The 16,577-nt window shown below is 53.0% G+C and overlaps 1 protein-coding gene across 6 annotated transcripts in view; it reads left to right on the top strand.

Moving 5' to 3' along the window:
* The window catches only part of kalrna (kalirin RhoGEF kinase a), a 72,365-nt gene that overhangs the window by 33,636 nt on the left and 22,152 nt on the right, over positions 1-16,577 (top strand). For 5 of the 6 annotated variants that reach the window (XM_078090612.1, XM_040200841.2, XM_078090610.1 and 2 more), the window contains exons 19-40: positions 532-698; positions 2,031-2,150; positions 3,317-3,385; positions 3,510-3,659; positions 3,748-3,897; positions 4,150-4,264; positions 4,355-4,470; positions 4,669-4,791; positions 5,149-5,331; positions 5,426-5,547; positions 5,846-5,912; positions 6,004-6,113; positions 6,220-6,289; positions 6,388-6,477; positions 6,667-6,759; positions 6,865-6,976; positions 7,238-7,428; positions 7,528-7,629; positions 7,740-7,888; positions 8,168-8,270; positions 16,076-16,154; positions 16,252-16,419. In XM_078090612.1, the coding sequence (XP_077946738.1) occupies positions 532-698; positions 2,031-2,150; positions 3,317-3,385; positions 3,510-3,659; positions 3,748-3,897; positions 4,150-4,264; positions 4,355-4,470; positions 4,669-4,791; positions 5,149-5,331; positions 5,426-5,547; positions 5,846-5,912; positions 6,004-6,113; positions 6,220-6,289; positions 6,388-6,477; positions 6,667-6,759; positions 6,865-6,976; positions 7,238-7,428; positions 7,528-7,629; positions 7,740-7,888; positions 8,168-8,270; positions 16,076-16,154; positions 16,252-16,419 (2,649 nt within the window). Of the gene's footprint in view, positions 1-531; positions 699-2,030; positions 2,151-3,316; positions 3,386-3,509; positions 3,660-3,747; positions 3,898-4,149; positions 4,265-4,354; positions 4,471-4,668; positions 4,792-5,148; positions 5,332-5,425; positions 5,548-5,845; positions 5,913-6,003; positions 6,114-6,219; positions 6,290-6,387; positions 6,478-6,666; positions 6,760-6,864; positions 6,977-7,237; positions 7,429-7,527; positions 7,630-7,739; positions 7,889-8,167; positions 8,271-12,086; positions 12,371-16,075; positions 16,155-16,251; positions 16,420-16,577 lie in introns of those variants that run through there. The other variant, XM_078090613.1, reaches the window with a different exon arrangement.

Raw genomic sequence — 16,577 nt, 5'->3', positions numbered from 1 at the left:
GAATTAGGTGAAATAATCCTCATACAACACACACACACTCAGCCCATCCTCTGGCAATAGTTACCGGACTCGAGTAGAGAGAGACCCACACTAATTGTTATTCAATGCTTCAAAAAGTCAAACATCTGCAGCTCAGACGTGAAAACCGTGTAATATTAATGAAGTAATCCGCTCCAGGAGAGGATCAAAGAGGCGTTTACTCGTCATCGTGACCTCACCCTCTGAATTGTGAACATTTGGGTTCCTAGTCTGGAGTCTGTTGCTGAGGACTCATTGCTCCCCAAGCTACTCGCTGTGCCGCTGGTATCCGCGCTTAGCTCAGCATCAACGCTAGACACACCTCCACAAAAGGGATGGTTTGTTAATCCTGCCTTTACAGAGCTGCACGGGAATTAATACGAACGAGATCATCCAAAACATCACAAAACCCTCCCCCATCCGTCCCTGGAGAGGACTGTATTTGGCCCGTAACGAACGTGACCCTCACACCTTGTGTGTGTGTGTGTGTGTGTGTGTGTGTGTGTGTGGCAGGCATCGAGCTGACGGGGGAGAAGGACATGGACTTGGCCTCTCAGGTCCAGGAGCTGTTGGAGTTCCTCCACGAGAAGCAGCAGGAGGTGGAGCTCAACGCGCAGCTCACGCACGCGCGGCTGGAGCAGATCCTGCAGCTGCGCCACCTGCAGGCCGAGGTCAAGCAGGTAGGTCGCCGGCGCTGCACTGAAGACATGTCGTCACCCCCCTCGGAGGCCAACACGTGCATCATTTCCAGCGTTGCACCGGAGTCGTCTTTTGATTTGAAAGTATTTATCTAAATCACATCGGGGGCGTTCACTCCGAGCCGGAGGAGATGGGAAAACTCTGAAAAGGAAATAATACGATCGGATTTTATTATTAGAAAGAAGAAAATCTCATTTCGAAATGACGAGAACAACACGCGGCCAAAGCCGAGGAGACGGCTCGTGGGTCCTGGTTGCAAAGACGCTTCTGCAGACGGGAATGTGAACACGCTGTTGTTGGAGACAGGAAGCACGCTGCTGCTACAGATGGATCCAGCTGAATCATTTATGAGCTTTATGGCGACGTGCTAACAGCCCGCACGCACACACATCTCTTCTGCTGCTCTCTCACCCTTCCTTATTAACTGTAATTTGCCTTTCTAGAGTTCCATAAACAAACGAAAAGCAATTAGCATTACTAATGTGGGCGGGTTTAATCTCAGCAGTCCGGCTCATAAGTGAAAACATGAGGCGTGTTCTAGGCACCGATCACCTTCACCTTCTGGATCGCTCACTGGACGTTCTGCAGTCGGAGGAGCCCTCTGGTGGCTCAATGTGGTCACTGCGCATTCTACAGGTTTAGGCTCCATTCCAACAATATGCGGTGGTCTAATATTGGCTCAGGAGTTCATTCACCGCGGCTCACCCTCAGGAAAAGCTGCCGCGCCACCGATCCTTCTTTAAGGAGGTATGACATCATACCACGCCGGGGTTCAAGGACCTCGCCCTTGACTCGCCTGGGATCCATGCTGTCCGTCTTGAGCTTCTTTATGGCGACTATGATGCTACCATGCTTCCTTTCTCGTCTCCTTTGGCGTAGGAAACACTTGAGCGCCCTCTACCAATGCAAAGGAGGGGAATGCCGTCCCACAATCCCTTGCAGGAGCCCATTTCTAAGGGGACACAGCATTCGTCATTTTACGCTATGGATGAATTAAAAAACTTGGATGTGTGGTTCTGCTTTGGATAGAATTGTACAACGAGAGGTTGGATTCTCTCTACGCTCACTTTCCTTTTCTCAACTTCTCCTTCACCTCCTGCTGCTCCACGAAGTGTCGGATGAGGGACACGGATTTGAAAGAAAGCTCATTCTGGTGTCCCTCATGTCCAGCTGCTCCGTTGATTAACCTCAGTCAGTCAGTGTGGATTTTATTCTCCTGGTCCACCCAAAACAACCCGTTCGTCTTCGGACAGGAACCCCGACGCCAGTCGTTTGTAAAATCCCAATGTAACTCTTGTGTGTCTCTCTAATAGGTGTTGGGTTGGATCCGTAACGGGGAGTCCATGTTGAACGCCAGCATGGTGAACGCCAGCTCTCTGTCTGAGGCCGAGCAGCTGCAGAGGGAGCATGAGCAGTTCCAGATGGCCATAGAGGTACACACACACACACACACACACACACACACACGCACCCCAATCATCGCTGCCCGGACCAGGCTTACTGTACTTGAGTCATAATGATTTCAGCGTGCATCAGGTTTGAATAGTAGCAGATGAGTCTCTGAGACACACACACACACACACACACTGTTGACCAGGCCTCCATAATCATTTGATTCTGTATTGATTTTGAAGAGAAACAGATGCTCACACATGTGGTTTGTGTGTGTGTGTGTGTGTGTGTGTGTGTGTGTGTGCGCGTGTGTCACTCCTGGCGCTCCTTTTAAAAGTTGACTCCAGAGGTGTGTAAGCACTCACAGGGAGTAGAAGAAGGCTGTTGGTCAGCACTGTTCTAAGCGCACACGCACGCACACACACACACGCACGCACACATGCACGCACGCTACACCGTGTGAGTCCAGCATCCTCCACCAGACTGATGTGAAACACACGCATGAATAATAAAAGTCGTACATTCGTGTTTTAGAACGTTGTTACGTTCAAGCAAAGGAGGCGGGGCCTGTTTGGAGTAATGGAATGTAACAGACTTCATAAAAACACCCCCCACCAGGGGCGTGGCCATGGCCACCATTGGTCAGAGAATGGCCACCCTGCCCCCCCCCCCCCCCCCCCCCCGCAACCTCACGGCACGGCAAAAAAAAAAAATGTAAATACAAAAAAAAATCTCCTGAACAGAAACGGTATAAAGCTGAAATAAATGCATTAGTATTGTTTTTATCAAGTCGTCTTATGTTGTCATTTGTCACTTATGCTACAAGCCCCATATTGATTTTACACTTTAAACGATTCTCCATCACAAATTGCCGGATTAAGAGTGTTATTCTTTTACAAGAAAGCATTGCCTTCGTATTTGTAGAGGGAATCAAGAATAGACGGATAAAAAGTGGCTGTTGGTTTTAGACGAATTGAATCCTTTGCTTCTGTCAATCACAGTAAGCCCCGCCCTTAAGCCGCCCCTGCTTTATGTTCTATTTGACTCTAGATGGTCCGTCATTTACAAAACGAACATCGTGGGGTTTGCAGAAAACCGGCTTGAATTTGCATGTGTGTGTGTGTGTGTGTGTCACGAGTTAAATGAGAGAAGAGCGGCTAAAGGCTAATGAACCAATGGTTATCGCCTCCTCCTCCTCTCCCTCCAGTCTCTCTTCCATGCCAACTCCCTCCAGAAGACCCACCAGAGCGCCTTGCAGGTCCAGCAGAAGGCTGAGGTGAACTCCTGCTCTTCGCCGCCGCCCCCCCACTGAGTGCCCTGCGTTATCCTGCTCACTGCATTCCTGAATGTCTCCATTCCCTCCCCTCCTGCTCCTCCTGCTCCTCCTGCTCCTCCTGCAGATGATGCTGCAGGCAGGCCACTACGATCCGGAGGCGATCCGAGGCTGCGCGGAGAAGGTGGCGGTTCACTGGCAGCAGCTGATGCTGAAGATGGAGGACCGGCTGAAGCTCGTCAACGCGTCGGTGGCCTTTTACAAGACGTCCGAACAGGTCTGACACACACACACACACACACACGCGCACGCACACGCACAAAGCCGTGTCCGGAGGCCGGGGCTGACCCGTGGCGTGGCTGCAGGTGTGCAGCGTGCTGGAGAGCCTGGAGCAGGAGTACCGCCGCGATGAGGACTGGTGCGGCAGCCACGACAAAGTGGGAGCGTCGGCGGACTGCGAGCACCTCCTGCCTCTGATCAGCAAACATCTGGAGCAGAAAGAGGCTTTCCTCAAGGTGACGTAACGAGGAGAACGCACGCCAACGTCGCACGGCGTCAAATATACAAGTCTGATGAGATCACCGGATAATTAAAGCTAAAACCACTTGGCTGCAATGCTCATAAAACTTTAGAGGGACTAAGATAATAATAAATGATTCTACTGAACACTCGCTGTAGCTTGATATCACTGTTGAGGACGGGAGGGGGGCGGGGCCTCTGAATGGTCGAGCGTCGGCTGGCGTAAGCAGCGTGACTCTGTGCCGCAGGCGTGCACTCTGGCCCGGAGGAACGCAGAGGTCTTCCTGAAGTACATCCACAGGAACAACGTGAGCATGCCGGGAGCCGCCGGCCACACCAGAGGGCCCGAGCAGCAGGTCAAAGGTCAGTGCACACACATATGTATTATATGACGTGTGCTGCGTGTTCAAGGAGGACGCTCACGTAACCGCGGCTGTGCGTTCTTGTGAGCAGCCATCCTCAACGAGCTGCTGCAGAGAGAGAACAGGGTCCTTCACTTCTGGACCTTAAAGAAACGGCGGCTGGACCAGTGTCAGCAGTACTTGGTGTTTGAACGCAGTGCCAAACAGGTCAGTGTGTGTGTGTGTGTGTGTGTGTGTGTGTTTGTGTGTGTGTGTGCGAACAAAAGGGAAATAATTCTGGCTGGATCGGCTTTGGGGGGAAATGTTCAGCACTGAAGCGACATCTGGTTTATATCATCAGCTTTGTCTGTTGTGCGCGTGTGCGTGTGTGTGTGTGTGTGTGTGTGTGTGTGTGTGAACGCGCAGGCGTTGGACTGGATCCAAGAGACGGGTGAAGTTTACCTGGCCACACACACGTCCCCCGGTGAAAGCGGCGAGGAAACGCAGCAGCTCCTCAGCGACTACCGTCACTTCAGACTCACCGCCAAGGTACACCGTGCGTGTGCGTGTCTGTGTGTGTGTGCACGTGTGTGTTTTATTGACCCGCTGAAGAAGCCAAACCGGTGGATGTCAAATGTATTTTGTGGATATTTGCACTCGTTGTGAGGCCTGATTACTCTGAGAAGGTTTAACGGTCGGCTGGGTCTCTTTCCCTCGTTGCTAGGCAACCGCGGACCACAACCCCGATGGTCAATGCTACAGTTTAAACCAATGAGTTAACACACAAACAAACTTCCCGACAATGAGAATAAAATATACGAGTGCAACACTCAGCGAGATCATACAGGAAGTGTTCTGTTCGACATCGGCGAGTCCTCCACCGTGTCTGTGTTCTCCTTCCCACAGCAAACCAAGGACAAGGTGAAGCTGCTGATCCAGCTGGCGGACAACCTGGTGGAGAAAGGCCACGCCCACGTGTCGGAGCTGAAGCGCTGGGTCAGCGCGGTGGACCGCCGGTACCGGGACTTCTCGCTCCGCATGGGCAAGTACCAGGAGAGCCTGGAGAGGAGCCTGGGCGTGAGCTCCGAGGTGAGATGGCGCCCCGCGACTCTTGCGTTAGGCGCTCTTCTCCGCGTGTCGGGGGATTGTTGACGGCGATGCCGCCTCTGGTTCCTCCGCGCAGGACAACAAGGACCTGGAGCTGGACACCATCCCGGCCAGCCTCACGGACGACGCCGAGGTCAAACTGCGTGACCCCAACCCCGAGGTCAACGAGGAGAAGAGGAAGTCCGCCCGGAAGAAAGAGTGAGTGAGAGCGGTCTCCTGGTGTGACGAGGATTCCGTAGGACGAAAGATGGATGCGTGTTATGACCGGTTGCCCTTGGATACGCACAGTTCGGTGGATCCGGACGGGTCCGTTGCGTTCGTATCTATCAGTGCTTTTAGATGGCGCTCCGCCTTTACGCTGTCGGTTAAGGCGGAGGACAGGACGGCGACGTGGGTGAAGCGTTGCCGTGGCGACCGCAGTGCAATGACACAATGTGTGGCAGAATTCCTGCAGTCTGATTCCTCCTCGGGACGTTTGCTGCGGTCTCCACCTCAGGTTCATCATGGCGGAGCTGCTGCAGACGGAGAAGACCTACGTCAGAGACCTCCAGGAGTGCCTCGAGGTAAGAAGGCCTCCTCCCGTTTGCTTTCTGACGCCAAACAAACGTCCCCCCCCCCCCGCGTTGCTCACGCGTCCGTCCGTCTGTCTGCCAGACCTACCTGTGGGAGATGAACAGCGGCGCGGAGGAGATTCCTCCGGGCATCGCCGGCAAGGAGCACGTCGTCTTCGGCAACATGCAGGACATCTGGGACTTCCACCACAAGTGAGCGACCGGCAGATGGGACATATTTCGCATCCCGTGAGTTCTTCACGGCTCAGTTATCTAACCCTGTGCCTCTGATGGGACGTGCCTCGGTGTTTCTGTCCAGCATCTTCCTGAAGGAGCTGGTGAACTACGAGCAGCTACCAGAGGACGTTGGTCACTGCTTCGTCACCTGGGTGAGAGGCGGCCGCTCATCTTCCAAAGAGGAGGGCGGGCCTGAAAAGAGCACAACGTAGAATAAACCCCCTGGTCCTCTCTCCTCCTGTTTCCCCAGGCTGATAAGTTCCACATTTACGTGGATTACTGTAAGAACAAACCCGACTCCAGTCAGCTGATCCTGGAGCACGCCGGCTCCTTCTTCGACGTGAGTAAAAAACCTTTTATTCCATCGGCTCGTCAGAGAAAGTGTGTTGTTCTCCCGCTCCACCAGCAGGTGGTGCTCTTTGATCATTGAAGAAAGTCTGTTAGATTCCCACCGTTCATGCTGCCCAGGCGTTTTATTTATTTGCATCGGCGGTATTGGGCTGAACGTTGTCCCCGTGGGTTTAAACAGGACGTTCAGCAGAGACGTGGACTCGCTAACTCCATCTCGTCCTACCTCATCAAACCAGTGCAGAGGATCACCAAGTACCAGCTGCTGCTCAAGGTACGACACACGCCACCCGCGCAAACACAAGGGGGGAGGAGACCTGGGGGAGGGGCGGGAAGGGCTCGGGGCTCATGTGCGCCGTCTTCCCCCGTCCCTCTGCAGGAGTTGCTGTCCTGTTGTGAGGAGGGAAAAGGGGAGATTAAGGACGGTTTGGATGTGATGCTCAGTGTTCCTAAGAGAGCAAACGACGCCATGCATCTGGCCATGATGGAGGGTGAGAGACCATTGCGTTACTTCTCTTCTGTGCTTCATACTGCCGTGCATCACGATGTGTTAGAAGCAGACGTCTCCTTAATCCATCCCACCTACTTGCTTTCTGTGCGTTTAACCTCATTAAGTCACAAATAGGACATGTTTATTTTCCTGATGTTAAAAGAAATATATATATTCTGATGAGTCCGCGTGCGACATTGGAGGGTGAGTCTTTCCTGGTCTGTTTTTAAGTCCTGGTCCTCCTCCTCCTCCTCCTCCTCAGGCTTTGAGGAAAACCTTGAGGTGCAAGGCGAGCTGATCCTGCAGGACAGCTTCCAGGTTTGGGACCCGCGCTCGCTGATCAGGAAGGGGCGGGACCGACACCTCTTCCTGTTCGAGTTCTCCCTGGTCTTCAGCAAGGAGATCAAAGACTCAGCGGGCAGAACAAAGTACCAGTACAAGAACAAACTGCTGGTCAGTGTGTGTGTGTGGACGTGACGTCCCTTCACTTCACGGCTTCCGCCGGCTCTCCTGACTGCGTGTGTTTGCGTGTGTGTCGTTCTCCCTCCCCAGACGTCAGAGTTGGGGTTGACGGAGCACGTCGAGGGCGATCCGTGTAAATTTGCCCTGTGGGCCGGAAGAACCCCCTCCTCCGATAACAAAACGGTGCTAAAGGCAAGGAAAGACCTCTCACTCACACGCCGCTGCCTGATGTAAAGGCACAAGTGGAGGTTGGCCCCCGGCATTAAGGGCGCGTCGGTTACCCTGTGGTTCCCCTCCTCCAGGCGCCGAACATGGAGGCCAAACAGGAGTGGATTAAAAACATCAGGGAGGTGATCCAGGAGAGGATGACTCACCTGAAGGGGGCGCTGAAGGAGCCTCTTCACCTGCCCAAAGCACCGGCTCTGTCCAAACCCAGGAACAACGCCAAGAGGTAAAGTGGGGCCGGTCTAACTCGTCCGATGGGGCCGCGGTGCAGGACGTGACTCACAAAGGCCTTAGAGGGTCAGAAACGGTCAAAAACAACATCTCCATAATAACAAACAGGAGGGAAGAGTTCTCTCTGCAGCTCGAGGGATGAACTTTGTTAACTTTCATTTGTATATTTCTTTTTTTATCTTCCCAAACACAACCGTCCTCTTTAACAACGACTCCTTTTATTGTGTAAACACCACTTTCCACATGAAGTCATGCTGTGATCGCGTGTCTCCAGGGACGGGGGGGAAGACGGAGACAGTCAGGGAGACGGAGGCAGCCAACCGGACACCATCTCCATCGCCTCCAGGACGTCCCAGAACACCGTGGACAGCGACAAGGTGTGAGGCGCCTGTCACCTGTCGGGGGGGGGGGGGGAGCTGATGAGCTGATGAGCCACAGCTGTGCCCGCGCTACGGGGTCTCCCATGCCGCTTCAAGGGGCAGGAGCAGGGGCGGGGCCCTTTGCCAGTGGCAGAAGGACTGCGTGAAGGTTCAGCTCATGTGTGTGTGTGTGTGTGTGAGAGAGAAGAATCCTGCACCTTTCACCATGTGATCAAGAGGAGCCGCCAGCGATGAAAAGCCTCTTCCGGTTGTGTGCAGGGGGCCGTTCTGACGCCCCCCGCCGGCCAGCGCCTCGCGCCCAAGTAAGCCCGTCTGCTGCCTCTCATGTGGCCTCTTACAGGCACCGACGAGCAGCACGTTGAACTGCACCTCGATCAAATCGCCCCTTTAGGCATTATTAAGCCCGGTGCCGCTCCACAGAAGCTGCTCATTGGACTCGTGTGGGTGTTTTTGTTTCAGCGTAAATAGAAGGAGCGAGTAGAACTCCTTTGGATGGCGTCTGGTTTCCCCGCTGATTGTTCTCCCGCTGTGGTCTTACACAGTGTGGCCTTTTTCTTTTTTTTTCTTTTTTTTTTTACCCGGCAGGCTTCGCCCACACGCGACCCGGCCTCTAAATGTCAAACACACACACACACGCACGCACGCACACGCGGAGAAACACTCCACGAGAACGGCTGGAAGTGTGTGTCGCTCCTTTACTTCTTGCTCATGTTTTTCTGTTTGTCACAAATCCCAAGAGGAGATAAGGAGTCTGTCCTCTAACCAAAGCATTCATTACTCCACCTTTCTTTGTGGGCGCGTTGGTGTTCTGGTCCAGTTTGTTGTGACTAGGATTTATAAGACTAAACCGGCTATTTTTAGATCCTCCTCTTTGGTTTTTCCTGAAAAACAAAACAAATGAAAGGTTCTGCATTTTTTTCCTTTGGACACGTTCCATGTTTCACACGCTGACACAGCAGAGCACCACTTCTGGATTCAGTCTTTTCACGTTTAACTGATGCTCATAAACGTTTTGGAGGGAAAGTTGTCTTCCGTCCCCCTTTGTGCGATTCGCTTCGCCCGGGCGTAATATCTCAAGTGCGGTTTTCATTGCGTTCCCATGGCGCCGCCGGCCCAGCGGGGATTTACTAGCGTTAAGCCGAGCGATTCCTTGTGTGTTTTGTGAGTGCAGGCGGGTTCCAGATAACGCTGTTTGTCGAGCCATCTGATCGGCCCGTGTGTGTTCAGCGCCGAGCTTCGCTTAGGCGGCACTTTGGGTTTAGTGTCTTTCTGCAGATGTTTTTCAATCTGAACGTAATCTGGGTTTCACCCCCCCCCCCCCCCCCCCCCCTCGTCAGCAAACATCGAGTGGAAGCGGTTTTGTTTCGCCGCTTGTGCGTCAAAATGACGACGTCCAACTAATTTTTTCTAAGTCAAATAAAAGGACACAAGCAGAGGTGCAGTCTGGGGATTAATGTCCCAGTTGTGAAACGTTCACTCAGCGGAGCTGGAGGTCACGTGACTGGAAGTGAGAAGCCCACCGGGCGGGAATTAAATAATCCCCCCCAAAAAAAGAGCGGCATTTGACACAAGATTTTACAATGAATTTGTTTAAAAACTCTCCCACTTCCTCACGAACTCCCCGTCATGTGACTTCCAGCGCCGTGCTGATTCGTGCGTCCTCCGCACGTTCTCACCTCGCCTGTTTCGGGTTCCGATCCGCTCGACTGCAAAACGGTCACACGGACAAATTGTTTGCGCCTCTGTGGAACGTGAGTGTTAAGCCCGCGGCCTCCTCTTGTCCCCCCTGGATCCGTCTCCCCTTGGTCCGTCTCGCCTCGACCTCGTCTGTCTCGCTCTCCTGGATGTGCACGCCCAGCGTCACTCCCTGTACGATGCAACCCTCCTTCTCAACAGCCGACCACGTGTCTCCCCGTCTCTCCGTCTGCTACTGGCACAGTCAGATGTTCCACTGGCTGTCTGCGTCTGGCTCGTGTGCGTAGACAGGGTGGGACGCTTTGGTTTCTGGTGGTTTGTGCGGAGACGTTTTTAGTAAACGCACCCCCCCTCTTCTCTCTCTCTCTCTCTCTCTCTCTCTTCCCGCACTGTTCATCAGCTGTTGTTCAACAGAATAAATCTGATCTTGTCATCGTGCTGAAACAGTCCAGGGAGGTCGGACGTTTTTTTGTTTTAAGCGAAAGGAAACACTTTCGTGGTGGACACCTCGGGGCTTTTATTGTGGAAGGTGAGAGCCGGGCAGTGGAGGCTCTCTGCCCTTTTCCATACTCTAAAGGAACAAAATCCAAAACCCGTTTGTTCCAACGCGGACCTTTTCCGGTCATGTGACCTCTTGTGGTCATGTGAGGAAGGAGCGCCGCCGCCGCGCGGTATCAAAAGGTCACGGCTCATTAAGAAGGCCCGCTCTGTCCCCGTGACCACGACGTGAGGACACGAGTTCTGCGTGGAGTGACGCGTTTCCCGTGTGAGTCAGCCGGCGGGTTCAGTCCGCGGCCTCCGCGTTATTTAAAGCGGCGTTCCAGCGGTCGACAGCCTGGCGAGCCCTCGTGGCTCCGCCGCAGCCCCGATGGAGCGCAGACCTCCGCCTTCAGTCGGAGTAAAACTTTGTTTTCCCGAGGGCCCGAACCAACAATCAGTAGCGGCACATTACTCCCGTTGGACCGGACCGGGGGGGGCGGGACGGGGGCTCAATCCATCGCTCTTCATTCAATCGAACCCTCCTCGGGAGCGTGTTGCTAGCGTTAGCTCAAAGCGCCACAGTTTGAACGATCCGCCAAGTTAAAACGTTTAGAGGGAGACGCTTGCTCCGCTGCTGCGGGGTCACTGCAGGTCAGAAATAAAAATAGTCACCCTGCGGTTCAGAGTCGGGCCCAAAACGTGACCCCGAACCCGGTTCATGTGGGAGGAATCAAGCAAACAAGAAGCAACAACGTCTCTATGGTGGAATGCATGTATGTGAGAATATGCAGGGGTTTTTTGTAGTCGGTAAGAGGGAGACCAGCACAGATCAGCTCCGCCTGGTCCCACGTGTCTCTAATGGCGCGCGGGCGTGGGGGCCGGGGAGGCCGCACGCGGGGACGCGCTTCCCGTCGCCGTCATGTGAAAGTGTCTAAAAGTAGTTCTGCGGCTGCCAAATCAAAAAGGGGGAATCTCCCTAATTCTTTGTCTGCATGGCGTCCGGAGGCTTGATGTAGATGTAAGATGTTAATAGATCGCAGTTCCCATTCCTGCATTGTGCACATTAAACAACAACACCGCCTTTACTTTGGAGACGATAAATGTATAAATTGGAGCCTAAACGGCGTCTTTTTCCCGCATAGCAACAGGGTTTTTTTTTGCGTAGTTTGAGAAGAATGATGAAGTTCAGCGGTAAAATCAACTGGGCGGCGAAACCGCTAATTAAATGTTGACATCAATTCAATTTCGTTGGTTGAGATCCGCCCCCAGCTCGACGGTGTCTGGGGAAAGTCACGCTGGATGTAACCAAAGTTGAGCTTGAACTGTTGCGGCGACGAGCGATTGTTGACGTCCGTTTGTTCTCATGAATCGAAAGCATTCAGGGGCGAGTTCAGGCCGACGCCGCGCAGCAGCCATCTGCCGGTCTTGTGACTTTTCTCTCTGTCACGCACACGCACGCACACACATGCACGCACACGCTACACCGACTTTTATTCATGTCAGTACTTCAACCCCTACCCTTATCTGACCATAACCACACCTTCAACCATGTAATGATTTACACTATGGAGACGCTTTTTTTTATTTTTTTTATTCCCATAAGGAATGTTATTCCCCCACGATGTCATAACCACACACACACACACACACACACATTGAGTAGTGGAAAGTGTTCAGTGCCCAAGCAGCTTCCAAGGAGTGACAGAACACACATCTAATACAGAGCTATAGCTGTTTGTTCAGAAAGAGGGCGTGTGTCTCTGTGTGTGTGTGTGTGTGTGTGTCTCTGTGTGTGTGTCTGTGTGTGGCGGAGACACAAACGAGGGAGTTGTCAAAGCCGGAGGGAGACGCAGAGAGCGAGACAGAAGAGGAGAGACATGCCGAAGTGGATGAGCTTTAAACTGTTCAAAGAGAGCAGCAGAGTGAGTACCACCGGGGGGGTTTCTGACGGAACCCAACGGGGCTCAGCGACGAGAGCAGCTGGACGGTTGTGCGCGCCGGTTCGTTTGTCGGTGTCGGTCGGCGCGTTGAAGCGGAGAACGGCCTCGACTGCTTGTGCTGCGGAGTGAGCAGCGGAGGAAGCCGCTGGGGTCGCGGGGCAGCTGGTGTGCGCTCGCGCTCGCCGAGGCGTCCTTTCACCGTCACCCGGTGGGTTTAGGGAATAAATGAACGCAGCTTCCCAAATAATCACCGTTTAGAAAAAGGAAAGAAAGAGCAAATCTGTTCGTTTTTCCAGAACTTCATGTTAGGCGGAAAAGTGTTTTAAGGGATTCAAGGTTCAGATCCAGATCCTACGGGCTGATTTCCACTTAGCGTGTAGTAAAGCTGTGTGTGTGTGTGTGATTGTGTAACTGGGGGGGTTAATGGTTAAACAGGGTGTGAATGTGCGTGCAGGCAAACAGAATAAGAAGAACTGCCTGAGCGAAGGCTGTTTAAAACCTGTTATTCTGCTGTCCCCCCATGTCCCCCCATGTCCCCCCACGTCCCCCCACGTCCCTAGCGCTAACCAATGACACGCAGTAGCAATTACCACTTTGGGTTCGTTGAAAAGCATCACACCTTGTGTGTCTTTTTACCAGAAGGAGTTGTTGAAGTGTTGGAGTGTATTTTTGCTTAATTGCTTCACCTCAATAATTTACCTGCAGCCAAACAGGAAATTATTCAGCAATTTGCAGATTTCTCAGTCGGGATGTTTGTCTTCATCACAATTGTTGTCATGAACAATGATGGAAAGAGACGTCAAAGCATCCAACTGTGCGGTTTCCTGTCAATGAGTCTCCTCCCGTGGTCGGCGTGTTGACCAACGAGGAGTTGCTGTGGTTTGTGTGCTGCTTGTCATTGCGCCGCCGTGTTTAACACCTGGACAGCCGGCTGGCAGCATAGTAGTAACAACAACAACAACAACAACCCCGTATCTGAAAACCTCCATTCATATTATGATACCATATTATAGATATAATGAAACGCTGAGCGGGTCGAAACCGGTTCCCCGTGAGGCCATTTTGCTCCAAAACACCGAGCTCCTGTTCAAAGCCCCCCCCCCTCCCCCCTCCTCACGGCGACCCGCGTCAGAGTGCCATGTGACCACAGCGTACGAGCACATGAGCACGGGGGGGCGCTCTGTCCTCGGCGTCCCCTGAGGACTCAGAGAGACGGAGACAAGTGGTGAAGTGGATCTCGGTTGGCGGCATCTCGCCGTCACAAAGGCCGTAAATGCCGAGGCGTCTCCTCCGCGTGGACCGGAGAGCCTGTTTGTGTTCACGTTCTCATCAGAAACGTGTCCTTTCTTCTGGATGAGCGGTCGGTCTGGATTAGACCAGCAGACCAGACTTCTGATCTCTTGAAGTTAACACATTGCTCAAACTAACTATGATGGCTCGTCTATTTCTGTTCAGCTGTCACAACGTCTGGAAAATATCTATCATTATCCCAACTCGTCTCTATTAGGTTTATTTACAGTATCTCCACAAAATATTCATTTATTTCATATCTGCTAATGTTCAAGTCAACATTTTCTCACCCTTTTTCCCTTCAGCGTCTGTCTGTGTGACACGAGAGGAAACCAGCCGGCTGAGTTTTGAATATTGTGACTTGTGAGAATACGACGCTTCTATCACTGGAACAAAATGTTGCCAGTTCTGCAAATGAGATTCATATGAGATTTATTTTCCACACAAGCATGCGCTGTCCTTATGTCAGCGGTCTCCCCTCCAACAGCAATATGAGCAATACGACGGCTTCTTTACCCTCCTCAGTCTTATTTTAAGGTTGTCGATGTCGTCCAGTGCTTTTCACACGTCGCGTCTCATTCTTAGCGGCCTCTTTGTAAACGTTATTGTTCACAGCGGCAAACCGAACATGCCGGTTTTTATCAATGAATAACTTTCAGTTTGTTCACTCGCGCCTCAAACTCCTGAAGTCAGCAGGCGACGCGTGTGATGCGTCGGTTCGATGCCCGGATCCAATTCACGCGGCCTGTCTGCACCGTGTGTGTGTGTGTGTGTGTGTGTGTGTGTGTGTGTGTGTGTGTGTGTGTGTGTGTGTGTGTGTGTGTGTGTGTGTGTGTGTGTGTGTGTGTGTGTGTGTGTGTGTGTGTGTGTGTGTGTGTGTGTGTGTGTGTGTGTGTGTCAGACCATCTGTCAGGTAAACTCACCTGACCTTTTTATAGAAACAGGGCTCCTCGTTGCTAGGAGATCTTTGGACTGGCAACGAGCAGCCTGCTTACACACACACACACACACACACACACACACACACACACACACACACACACCTCCGTCAGGTCAATGGGGAGCCGGCGAGGCCGACTGAGGAAGAGCAGGAGCTTCATTTACATCCCGGAGCCCATCGATTCATCGCTTACTTTTGGGCGTCAAATGGAGCATAATGTTTTTGTTTTGATTCGCCGGCGTAGTTCGACGTGCTCGACCTCTGCAGAATGTTCCCGTCACACAGCTGAAGATGTTCCAAGCGCAACATCTGCTGAAGGAAAGAAAGAAAGAGTTTCTTTAATGAATGCTTAATTCATTCTGAAATATCAGCCTCGTTGTTTGCGTTCCTGCGGAGATGAATTAATGAGTGGGAGGTATTGAGGCAGGTTGTCACATGGGGGGCGGGGGCACAATGAAACGCACCTTTCCTCGACGGTTCCGTTGCCTCCTGCCATTTTTTCTTTGTGAAGAGGGTAAAGGTCAACGCCCCGCTGTTAGATGTGTCAGTTCACTCACTGTTTACCCCCCTGAACCCTTTATGTCACGTCAATCATTTACTCTGAAGGCCGCGTGCTTGTTTACAGCCGCTGCTCCAGACGTGATCAACAGCGTGATTGTTGTGCTCGGCTCATAGCGACAATCACAGTTGTGTATTTCTGGCGAGATGTTTGACTTCTTTATAGGTAGACGGCATCCGGCTGAAACACACTCCGGTAACCCTTTAGAACCGGTTTCCTTTCACTTGCATTGAACCCGCTGGTCGTAAACACGAAGGACGTCCCTCTGGCCTCCCCGTGTGCAGAGTTGCTGTTTCGGGGCCGTGTGATGCTGGTTGATGGCGTCTCGCTCTGCACAACAGTTCTCACAGATTAGAGCTCGGCCCCAAAGGTCAGGAAGTGTCGGCGTCCGTTGCCTGGCAGCGAGGATCCGCACACTGTCCCTTCTGTCCTCGGGGGGGGGGGGGGGGGCTCCCTCTGTGCTCTTGGGTTCTCTGCTGCTCCCTCTGTGCTCTTGGGTTCTCTGCTGCTCCCTCTGTGCTCGTAGGGTTCTCTGCTGCTCCCTCTGTGCTCGTAGGGTTCTCTGCTGCTCCCTCTGTGCTCGTAGGGTTCTGTGCTGCTCCCTCTGTGCTCTTGGGTTCTCTGCTGCTCCCTCTGTGCTCGTAGGGTTCTCTGCTGCTCCCTCTGTGCTCGTAGGGTTCTGTGCTGCTCCCTCTGTGCTCTTGGGTTCTCTGCTGCTCCCTCTGTGCTCGTAGGGTTCTCTGCTGCTCCCTCTGTGCTCGTAGGGTTCTCTGCTGCTCCCTCTGTGCTCTTGGGTTCTGTGCTGCTCCCTCTGTGCTCGTAGGGTTCTCTGTTTATTGTGTGAACACAGATTAAGCGTCTCGGGGGGATTAAAGTCTAATCCTCTGTCTGTTCGCAGCTCTCTGGAGGATGCGAGCTGACCGTGGTCCTTCAGGACTTCACAGCAGGATGCAGCACAGAGATGTCCGTCAGCACCGGTGAGACAGACGCGCCCCCACATCCTCCCTAATAGAATAATAATATGTCTAAATAAGATGCGATCGTCTGAGGTGGTCGATCCGCTTTCCCCTCCAGGCCAGACGGTGGAGCTGTTGGAGCGGCCGAGCGAGCGGCCCGGCTGGTGTCTGGTCCGGACCACCGAGCGCAGCCCGCCGCAGGAGGGCCTGGTCCCGAGCGCCGCCCTCTGCGTGTCCCACTCGCGCTCCAGCGTGGAGATGGACTGCTTCTTCGGCTCGGGGAAAGGTGGGAGAAACACAGAGCGGCGCGGCGTTGATTTCCTTTTTAATTGGACGACTGATCCGCACTGACCTCTGCTGGTGAGATGAGGGAGTTACACGCGAAATCTGACGTCCAGCAGCTTCAGGAGGACACTACGCAAGCCTATAAATCACAGCGATGTT

Source organism: Gasterosteus aculeatus, chromosome 16 (genome assembly GCF_964276395.1).
Source record: "Gasterosteus aculeatus chromosome 16, fGasAcu3.hap1.1, whole genome shotgun sequence".
NCBI classification, from domain to species: domain Eukaryota; kingdom Metazoa; phylum Chordata; class Actinopteri; order Perciformes; family Gasterosteidae; genus Gasterosteus; species Gasterosteus aculeatus.
The sequence above is the reverse complement of the archived record's forward strand: the minus strand, read 5'-3'. Positions and strand labels throughout refer to the sequence as shown.